General features: G+C 36.8%; 1 protein-coding gene across 1 annotated transcript in view; it reads left to right on the top strand.

Moving 5' to 3' along the window:
- The first annotated feature begins 1657 nt into the window (after nucleotides 1-1657).
- The window catches only part of ptprna (protein tyrosine phosphatase receptor type Na), a 52986-nt gene continuing 43219 nt past the window's right edge, over nucleotides 1658-11424 (top strand). The window contains exons 1-5 of the mRNA XM_030124389.1: nucleotides 1658-1733; nucleotides 6296-6346; nucleotides 9373-9483; nucleotides 9889-10009; nucleotides 10690-10837. Coding sequence (XP_029980249.1) covers nucleotides 1658-1733; nucleotides 6296-6346; nucleotides 9373-9483; nucleotides 9889-10009; nucleotides 10690-10837 — 507 coding nt within the window. The remainder of the gene's footprint in view (nucleotides 1734-6295; nucleotides 6347-9372; nucleotides 9484-9888; nucleotides 10010-10689; nucleotides 10838-11424) is intronic.

The following is an 11424-nucleotide window of genomic DNA, read 5'->3' as shown; positions in this document are numbered from 1 at the left end:
ATCAGTAGATCATCCTGACTGTGTTGTTCTGTGTGTTTTTAGTATGTTTTGGATTTCTGTCTACTGTCTTTTTATGATATCTTTTAGAATATTTTACCTTTTTGTCAACTGTCTTTCTTGTCACCTGCCTAGGGACTACAGATGGAAATTAGCACTGCTGCTACAATCCGGCATATTTACAGCTGCAATTGTTGTAGATGTTCATTAATATGCACTGTCCCTATTAAATAAAATAAAATAAATAAACTATATTTAACCCTTTCATGCATTAATTATGAGAACCTTAGTCAAGATATTTTTCCTAAGTGATTTTATTCCTCTTTAGGCATGAAAAAAAAAAAAGGAAAATTTTTATGAGCCTATTTTTCATTGAGTTGCAAAAATGTCCACTCAGCTGAAGAAGCAAAGAAACATGTATTTACTGAGATACTGCTTGAAAACTATGAAATAAAATCCCTTTTTAATGCTGCTAATCTGATGTTTTTTTTCACATTTTAACATACCTGCATGGAGATAATTTGCCAAAAAAAAACCAACCTTTTTGTTTAAAAAACAAAATAGTTAATCACAGTCTAACAAATAGCTTTTTTTTTTTTTTTTTTTTTTTACACTCAAACATGTTTCTACAGATCAGGTTTATCTAGATCAGCAAATTTACAGTAATGGTGTGAATTACAGTGTATGGGATGATGCATAAGCGTATCCACTGTGTTGGCTGATATGGAACTAAAACAACAAAATCCATAAGTATATAAGAGAACAGCTTTGAACAGCTGTCCACTGTAGTGACCACTATGCATGAAAGGGTTAAAATAAATAAATAAATAAATAAATAAATAAATAAATAAATACACCACATTTCATGTTCTGTTTAAATGTGTCAATTTTGTTCTGCACATTTCATCAATTAAAAAAAAAAAAAAAAAAAGAAGGAAAAACAAACAACCCCCCCCCCCCCCCCCCAAAAAAAAAAAAAAAAGATAGATGGCAATAGACAATAACTAAGACAATTGCGGAAAAAAAGCTTAATTGTTACTGAAAATATAAATATATATTTTTACCCATAATGCATTGCAATATACAGCTAGAACAAGAAGCTACTGTATTTTTATTTTTATTTAATTTTTTTTACTGTAGAAATAACAGACATTTGTTACAGTGCAGAGTTACAATAGTTAGATATTTCCTCAGTGTCAGAGAATCTAGATAAAACAACACTGGAGGAGGCGGATCATCCTCCTCCTCTTCCTCCTCTTCCTCTCTTTCTCCCATGATGACGTATCTACCTGTCTCTAGGTTCCTTGAATCGGACTGAGCTCCTAACACCCCCCCCCACCTCTGGTGCTCAGTCGTCACATTGTAACCTTATATCCGCAGTGTGTGCTGTCGTGAGTCAATACTACGCTGTCTCTCCTCCCTCATCCTTAAGCCCCGCCTTTCCACTGAGAGGAATTACTTTATTCAGCCATTTATTTTAGAATTTTCCGTCACATGGGCTGCCCCGGTTCAGTCTGAGAGCTCCACCGACACTGGCTGCGGATCGACGTTATGGGGATTTGAACCAGGGGGGAAATAGGTGGGGGGAAAGTGGACCAAGGCGAAAGGACTCTCCGGTTTGTGCATCTCCTCCTCTGCTGCTGCCAGACTTCAGGAGATCATGAAACACCTTCAACCATGGCGGGCTCTGCTGCTTTTAACAGTGCTGTGGCAACAAGGAATTTCAGAAAAATACGGTAAGATGATGATGATGATGATGATGGTGATGGTGATGATGGCCCCTGGATCTGAAAGCTGTGTTATTTTCCTATAATAATCCCACAGGTGCATGGTGTTTATCCTCATGGCATCACTGTCATGGCCAATGGCCAATAGCGGAGACCAAAATAGGCTGCATTTACAAACCAGTACTAACCTGTTATTCTGGAGAAAAAAAAAAAAAAAAAAAGATGATGTTTGATGTCTTATGCATTGAGGCCAATATGAATGAAAATAGTGGGAGAGGAGCAGCGACGTATAGGGTGCAAAGTAATAAGGAAGAGAGTCTTTCAAGCATCATTTCAGGGAATTTCAATTTATTAATTTATTTATTAATTTTCTTTATGTATTTGTCAGAAAGGGAGAGAGAATATGTTTGTATAACAGGAGCAAAAGAGGTCTGCAAAAAGTTAAATACTGTATTTTTTTCCTGTTTATAAGCATGTGTTTACTTGTGCCTGAGCAATATTAGCCATTTTTCTCCACAGCAGCCAAAGCAACAGTGATATTACAAGCTGTTTTTATTAATATTGACAGTGGTGGTGGCAGGAGTATACTGTTTATGCATTGTATTTACTGTATCTGAATGCACATTTTTGTCATTCTCCACTAAATGTTAAATTTTCAGATTGAATTTTTTTTTTGCACAATTTATGGGAAGAATTCTATATTTTTAGCCTATAGAGATGGAGTAAATCTCTGAATGTGTGCTCCGTGGTTTCAATAGAATCATAAAAGCCTCACATTGAAAACCACGTTAAAAAGAAATGCAGCTAATGAGCTGAATTTAGATGAAGGGTTTTTTTGGACACCTGAGACAAGTCAACGTAATGGCAAAATCAATAAAAGACATTCTGACTCTTTTGGGTCCAAGCAACCAAGCAACTCTGTAAATAATTTATTCCTTGTGCCTCAGTGTTTTACTGTCTGCCACTGTAAATTCTGTCTGTAAATTATTGGCTTATGTTATGGGAGGTATCTTTGAAAGCCCTTATAGGTGTCCAAGTTCAACCATTTATGTATCTTTTACTGGAATAAATAAAGGTATATTTTTGTTTTTATTTTAATTTTACAGAAAAAATAGCATTGTAATAATAATAATAATAATAATAATAATAATAATAATAATAATAATAATACATTTTATTTATAGGTGCCTTTCTTGGCACTCAAGGACACCGTACAGTAAATTATAATAACAGGTGTATTCATTCTAAATCTTCTTTTCACTTTCACTTTTAGAGTTTCAGTTTGGTCTCTATATGTAGACATCAAAACATCATCAGACATGAGAGGTGTTGTTTGGCCTGTATGTCGTACATTTTGAGGTCAGTTGGATTCTCTTAATACGACCTTGTTCTCAAGGCCCAACTGTGAAACATTATGTTAAACTGACTTTGTAGTTTTACACAACATAAGGTCCTGTTTATTTTCTTTGGTGTCACTGCATAGACATGTGTTTACTTGTGCCTGAGCAATATTAGCCATCTTTCTCCACAACAGCCAAAGCAACAGTGATATTACAAGCTGTTTTTATTAATATTGACAGCGGTGGTGGCAGGAGTACTACTAAGTACAGCTTGAAAATGTCATATCGATGCTTGTTGACAATCGAGAGATGGATTTTTATGCCTCTATTGTTTCTCATATGCATAAGTTTGAGGTTAAGATTTTCAGCTTCTGCAAAAATAGCATTTTCCTGTGTGTGCTAAGAATAAGCAGGGATTTTTGACAGTGAAATGAGTGAATGCAAGGTAAAATCAGGGAAAAAAATGCCTTCAGTTTTTCTAATAGAAGCAAATGAGTCATCCTTGTGTGTATTCAGTCATTTAATTAATCTCATGCATATTTCTTCTGATTTCTGACTTTATAATATCACTCATATTTCTGTCATTAGTTAAACTGCATGGAAACAGCTGATTTCACATATCTAAAGCTCTTTGTTGTGGCAGGAAATGGATATGCTTGATGGATTGGGAAAAAAAAAAAAAAAGCATGTTTGCAATAGCATTTGTCAGTTGTGTTGTTTCAATTTTTTGTTGTTGTTGTTTTAAAACCCATTGAGGCTCAGTACCTTCTTCATACAAACAGATTATCATCAAAATATAGTAAAATTCTGGTGTTTTTGATTGTTTTTGCTGAAGATGTGAAGATGACAAAAGCATGCACAACATAACAATGAAAAACCATCCTGCCAGGTTTCAGCACCATGGACAGAAACCAGTATCCCCTTCCTTCATTGTCTATTCTTATGCACGTTCATCCATCCACGTTTATTTGATTAGCCTTCCATCCCTATGTCCAACCGTCTATTTCTACTCTCATTGTTAGAGCTGATGTCTCTGGAGCCAAGTGCTGCCCCTTAGCATGGATGCTGTTGTTGCTATGACAAGACCACCACCCCCGTTACCATATAATATGTCAGGTTTTTCATGGATTTGCACACAGAATCGATGTGTTACTTACCGTTCCAGGGTGCATATTTTCCATTAACAATAAGAAATACGATCACGTGTTGAGTAATATATCTTAATGTCTTGAGGTTGTGTAAATATGTCACTTTGGAATCCCCTGTTTATCATATTTAGTCAAACACCTCTTATTTGGCTCTATGAAAATGCATCTTAACTCAGTATATTTCAGAATCCCATTAAAAACTAAAACCTGGGATGACTAACTCAATTGAGTCGAGACCATGAACCACAAATCCCAGATTCTTGACCTTTGTTGGATGTATTTCTACCCTTGTTTACTTTCATAGTCTCACCTCTCTTTAAACGTATGCATAGTAATGTACCAAATGAACCAAAACAAAACATGCAAACATTAATAGAGCTGCGTCAAAAAATATGCCTGACCCCAAACCCTGCATGACTGATATACAAATCATGTAAACTCTTTATTTATGTGGATAAAGCCCCATGTCTGACTATTAAATTAACTGAGAACTTTGGAATATGCTGACTGTAATAGGATTTAGGAAAAGGAAATGAATCATCTTTAAGTAGATAAGCAAATATTTTATTACCTCCACCAAAGAGGTTATATTTTTGCTGGCATTGGTTTGTCTGTCTGTCTGTCCGTGTGCAAGATAACTCAAAAAGTTATGGATGGATTTGGATGAAAATTTCAGGAAATGCTGATACTGGCACAAGGAACAAATGATGAAATTTTGGTGGCGATCGGTGGGGGGGGACTGATCTGCCTTGGCAGAGGTCTGCGCTCTCTGAGTGCTTTTCTAGTTTAAAATATGTTTGTAGTTATTTAGAACATTTGAATTTATTAAAGATTATAATATAAATTGTGTCTTTTATCACATGTTTAAGGGCCCCCATTTATAAGCTAAGGACTGCCTCTGGGGTGTCCTATTACACAATGTATCTTGCAAATGAATTGTTAACCTTAACTGTTGAATTGAATGTCAAGTAACATCACAAAAAGTAAAATACGATTAATTTTGCCACTGTGAGATAGTTACGCATGCCAGCAGATAAATATTACAAAGGAAGGTAATATCAGATGCCCACGCTTATGATCTATTCTGTTTCTCCTCAATGAAAGAAGTGGTGAGTCACTGGTACTGCGTCAATTCACTCAAAGCTACAAAAAATATTCATGTTTCTATTTAGGCAGGTACTAAAAACTAACAAAGACCCATTCACTCCTACCCAGAGCCACTTCTGTATGACAAAATACATGTTCATTATACTGTCCAAAGATGTCATACATTTTATCTGCTCCTTTAAATGATCCTTTTTGTTACATGATTTTTTGGTTAAACGCACGGAAATATTGATACTCAAGTGTCATTTTGGGTAAACAGTATTTTTTTTTTCAGGAGAGCAGAAAAAAAGACAGCAAAAACGAGTCAGTCAGACACTTATCCATGCATATATATTCAGTGGGGTTGCATTGCTATCTATCTCAGGCCACCTGCTCCTTCCCACATTGCCATTGCCTCACAGGTCTTACTCACCAGTCAAAAATAAAAGGAAGCGGAACAGCTAAAAATGACATGCAAAGGCCGCCCTATATTTGTATCGAGCACATCAATTCACAAAGTAGATTAACATGGATGTATATTTTGCAATTACAAAAGTTAGATCAGAATGTACGTATAGTTACACATATATACACAGCGTACTTGTTCAGCTTGGAAAAACTATATTTATTGTCTGCAGCCAAGGCAATAAATTCAAAAGGAAGGTAATTTGGATTTTCTGTGTTTTCAGAAATCCAGGTTTTATGCTCTCAAACATCTGAAATACCTCTGGCACATTGCAAACATCTTAAAAGTGTAAGTGCAGTGTAGGCTGGCTTTGACGATGATAGCATATGGATTAAAACAAACAATGTGAAGGCTTTGAGTGCGTCTGTTTGAATAACACTGTGCACCGTGAGACTAATTATACAGAATAAGCCAAGGTTAAGTGTGCTTTGTTTTGTTCTGATTTCAAACCTCTAAATGTGACTTAAAGCAGTTGTTGCTATGGAAATTGGTAGATTTTACCTGTTAGCCTCTTTTGTCTTTCTTTCTCAGGTTGCCTGTTTGAGAGAAAACTGTGCACAAGGGAACAGTTCTGCTCAGATGGTGAGTACACATTATCTCCTTAAACAAACTTCTCTCCCAGTCCTTTTTGCAACAGTACAACACACTTAAATATTATCCACACAAACTTACACCCACATCACCGGTATGATGCAAGCAAGGAAAATAAAAACACAAGTCAAGGATTTTTCCTCGCTCAGCCACATGTTTCTGTCTTTTTGTGTCACCTGCCCCCTTTCCCTTTCCCTCATCTTTATCTAAGCCCATCCCCTGCTCCGCTGTCTCCATGGCAACACTGACATCACAGTGAGGTCGACACCCCCACAGTTGTTGTGCTAATACAGTGATGAGTCACTGACACACAGTTACGCACTTCTCTGGAAATTGCACTTACGTACACGCACAGCCATTGGGTAGAATACAAAATGGATCAGCGTACTTGCAGCTCAGGAACAGAAACGGGGGGAGAAATGTGGATCTGAGGAGGAAGCACAGGAGTCTAGTATATGTTGCAACAACTCTCAGCTTGTTTTAGTTTTTAGTCCCCATGTAATATTGTCTATTGGATATATCTCCTCTTTTGTTTACTGTTTATGCATTGTATTTACTGTGTCTGAATGCACATTTTTGTCAATCTCCACTAAACATTAAATTTTCAGATTGAATTATTTTTGCACAACTTATGGGAAGAATTCTATATTTTTAGCCTATAGAGCTGGAGTGAATCTCTGAACATCTACTCCGTGGTTTCCATAGAATCATAAAAGCTTCACATTGAAAACCATGTGAAAAAGAAACTCAACTAATGAGCTGAATTTAGATGAAGGTTTTTTTTTGACAACTGAGACAAGTCAACGTAACAGCAAAATCAGTAAAAGACATTCTGACTCTTTTGGGTCCAAGCAACCAAGCAACTCTGTAAATAATTTATTCCTTGTGCCTCTGTGCTTTACTGTCTGCCACTGTAAATTCTGTCTATAAACGAATGACTTATGTTATGTGAGGTATCTATAAAAGCCCTTATAGGTGTCCAAGTTCAACCATTTATGTATCTTTTACTAGAATAAATAAAGCTATATTTTTGTTGTTATTTTAATTTTACAGAAAAAATAGCATTGTAATAATAATAATAATAATAGTAATAATGATAATAATAAAACATTTTATTAATAGGTGCCTTTCTTGGCACTCAAGGACACCGTACAGTAAATTATAATAACAGGTGTATTCATTCTAAAGCTTCTTTTCACTTTCACTTTTAGAGTTTCAGTTTGATCTCTCCGTGTAGACTTCAAAACATCATCAGACATGAGAGGTGTTGTTTGGCCTGTATGTTGTACGGTTTGAGGTCAGTTGGATTCTCTTAAAACGACCTTGCTCTCAAGGCCCAACTGTGAAACATTATGTAAAACTGACTTTGTAGTTTTACACGACATAAGGTCCTGTTCATTTTCTTTGGTGTCACTGCACAGACAGAAAACATCAAGGTTATGCAGTGTAACATTTGTGCCCACGGGGGACCCATAACCTCGCCACACTTCAGCCTCCTGAGATGTCGACACAGTGGGTAACAGGTGTGCGACCTGATGGGAAGGCTTGGGCTTTCATTATTGGCCGTGATAGTACATGCTGTCAAAACACAAGGTGGACAGCAGCCTAAGAAACACTGGTATTGAATACTGAAGATCCAAAATACTCAAAACCATCAGCTGCAAACACCTTTACATTCCAAAAAATAAAGAGCCCTAAGATTAAAAATGGAAACCACTGAGAATATGCACTCGTTTTGAGTACATTTCTCTTTTGTATGTTTACCACATTGCACCATCCAGTCCATTTTTGTGTGCTCTCCCCACAAAAATGACATCAAAAGAAATGACTATAGGTCCAAAAATAGTTCCAATCCCATGAAGCCATGCAGTCTGCTGAATCCAATCCATTCACCTTCCACACCTCTTCCTCTTCCCGCTCTTCCTCTTTTTATTGTCAATTACTTTTCCAACAGGAATGACAGAATGTGTCATTTTTACCTCTCTTAGATGTGAAATGTGGAATCTACTTGATTTGTATTTAATTATAAATATACTGGATCTGAACTGGGCAGTTAATGTGTCCTCTCCTCTGTATCTCTTGTCAACAACTGGTATGATAATAAAGGCATTATAAGATTTTTAAATTGCTGTAGTGCATTTATACAAAAAATAAAATTAAACCATGAATATTCTACTTAATGGGAAAAAAAAAAAAACTAGGTTGTGCCGCTTCATATGAAATGAGTGCATCTAAAAGTATTAATCCTCTCTAATCTGTTTAGTGTTAGATTTCTGTGTTTGACTGTAGCAGGTCGGTCGGTGCACATTTAGCGAATATGGTGAATGACTGGTGAGTCATCAGTGCACCAAACACCCAGTGTGTCGGTTTATTCCAGTCACATAGCGGTCTTCATCTGAACTGAGACTTAGGTATGAAAGTCCTGGCTTTGTAGATGTGATGTGTTTTCTAAATTTGCTTTAATTATCTGATTCAAAGCGTGAACATAAACTGAACTTACATTTTAATATTGGATGGTAGGAGTTTTCTAGAATGAACACACTGACTCCAGACTGTTTTAATGCTCTCAGTTTAGTTATTAACTATAATGTGTTTATAATATCAGTAGTCAACAGTGCATCAACATCATATACTATCTTGGAAAAGCTTGGAACCATCAGCTTATATTTCATGTGCATCAGTGCTACATTTTTGCAAAGAGAATATATTTTAAAATGGATGAAATGTTTTATTCATGATTATGAGAGGACAAATTCACAGAGAATAGTGGTAAGCAGTAATATGCTTTCATTATTTTTGCTGCCACAAGGCTGCCTTGAGGTTGGAGACTATTTCAAATGACAGTCTGCGAAATCTGTCCAGCACAAAAACTAAGAGTGACAGAGCCTTGTCAAGTCCTTGTGTGGGTTTCACTTCAAAACTATGACTCATTGCTGTGGGCTATTGAGGTGCACGCATTGCATACGAATGTAAGAAATGATGCTGAAACCTGTGTTCCCTGTGTGTATTTATTCCAGATGGGCTGTTTGGCCAGTGTCGCAGCTCAAAACAGGACCAAGTCCAGTACCAAGTGTCCGTTCCTGTTTTGAAGAGGATGCAGGAAGTCCTCAAACAGCTCATGTTGCAAGGTAAGATAAAAGTCATCTCTGGCCGACCACTTCGGTAATAACTGAGATGATTCAAATGCACAAAAAGTAGAAGTAATTTTGTGGTAGAAAAACTCAGGGGATCATTAGTCATCAGGAGTTCCAGACCATCTTCCGTCTTGGTAGTCCATTCAGTAATTGCAGAGATATTTCAGTCTGGACTTAAGTGGTGAAACCAGCATACTGATATAACTGCCCCCATCTACATTCATTTGCTTGTATGAAATAACTTTGTCTCAGACCTGAGGCCATTTATTCGCAATGAAAATTTAGACCACTGCTTGAAGTTGCAGCGCTGATTGTAGATTCTGTCTGGTTTGCCTCTTCCTTTCGTACTTATACTGTTTGTACGCCTGTGTTTAATCGCTAATGTTGATGTTTGTTCAGGTCTTTCCTGGCAGGATGACATCACCCAGTATATTTTATCGAAGGAGCTGAAGAGAGTTCCCCACACCACCCAAACGTCTAAGCCGAACTCATCCTCTTCTCCCTCGTCTTATTTGTCTCAGTAAGTATTCTTCAGTAAGGAAGGCAAGAATGGTTACCTTTATGTCAGTGTTTTTCAACCTTGGGGTCGGGAATTCAAATGGGGTCACCTGAAATTACTAGTAATTGATAAAAAAAAAAACCAAACAAAAAAAAACTTACTAATAAAAAATGTATGGTGAGTTGAGAGAGACAATCCCAATACATAAAAGACATGACAAACTGTGAAGCTGAAACTGAAGCACTGTGGTACTGTTTATCTTTCAAATGTTCATTGTGGTCGGTTTCAGATGCTGCAGCTCATTCATAATTCATAGTTTGAGTTATTGTTTGTTTAGTATTAATTGTCAGCCTTGTAAATACAAGCTGGACTGACTGTACATATCCTGGCCAAGGAAAATAAAATTCTCCCTTTGTGCAGTAATCTCCACCTGGCTTTTCTGCCTCCGTCCGTAGTAATACACATTATATAGCCTAAATGTCGTCTAAAATTAATGTTTATTTGCAACATAATATAGCAAACTATTCCATGATCAAACACAGATTAATTTTAGCAAAAAAAGGTCTCCTTTTTGAATGTCTGGGGTCACCAGAAATGTGTGATGTTAAAATGGGGTCATGAGCCAAAAAAGGTTGGGAACCACTGCTTTATCTGCTTTATATCAATTCTAAACTTCCTCTTTTTGCCTCTGTGGTTTCCAGATCCAAACAGCACAGTCCACATCACCACAGTTCTAAGTCAGGCTCCACACCTCCTGGTGGCAACTATGTGGACTACATGATCGTCGAGCCTCCTCAGTCCCCACTACGTATGCAAACAGCCTCTGTGGACCCATACACATACCACCAGGTATACACCCAAACATTACTTTTCCTAAATTGATACGTAATAGACAGTGGCGGCCAAAATTCTTGACAGATCTGAAAATATTGATCTTCTTTTGCTTCCAAAACATGATTTTGTTTCATAATGTTCATAAAGAATGGTCGCTCTGAGCACAACAGATATCAGATGATGTCAGTCCTGCTGCTTTTATCCACCTTTAATTTTAATATTTAACTTAATGAGCAGGGTAAACTTTGTAAATTCTAAAGTCACTTAGCTGTGTCCTAAGACTCTTGCATCACCTTCACTTTAACCATGATCACACCTGACAATGATCACACAAGGAATTTGGCTTCATTTGTGAAGGAAAGTGATGTGTGTGACATTGACAATGAAATAAAGCTGGCATGTTTTTTGTATAAAAAATGACCTAAACCTCCTTATGATGTCTCCATTCTGTGGTTTATGGCTATATTCTTTGGTGTGTAATGATGACTTTGCAGATAGTTCATATATTTTATGGGTATTTTGACAGCCATCAAAAGAAAGGAAATAGATTAAACCTCTTAAACAGGGGTCACCAATCCTGGTCCTCGAGGGCTGGAATCCTG

Source organism: Sphaeramia orbicularis, chromosome 21, assembly GCF_902148855.1.
Source record: "Sphaeramia orbicularis chromosome 21, fSphaOr1.1, whole genome shotgun sequence".
Lineage (NCBI taxonomy): Eukaryota > Metazoa > Chordata > Actinopteri > Kurtiformes > Apogonidae > Sphaeramia > Sphaeramia orbicularis.
This window is presented reverse-complemented; position numbering and strand designations above follow the sequence as displayed.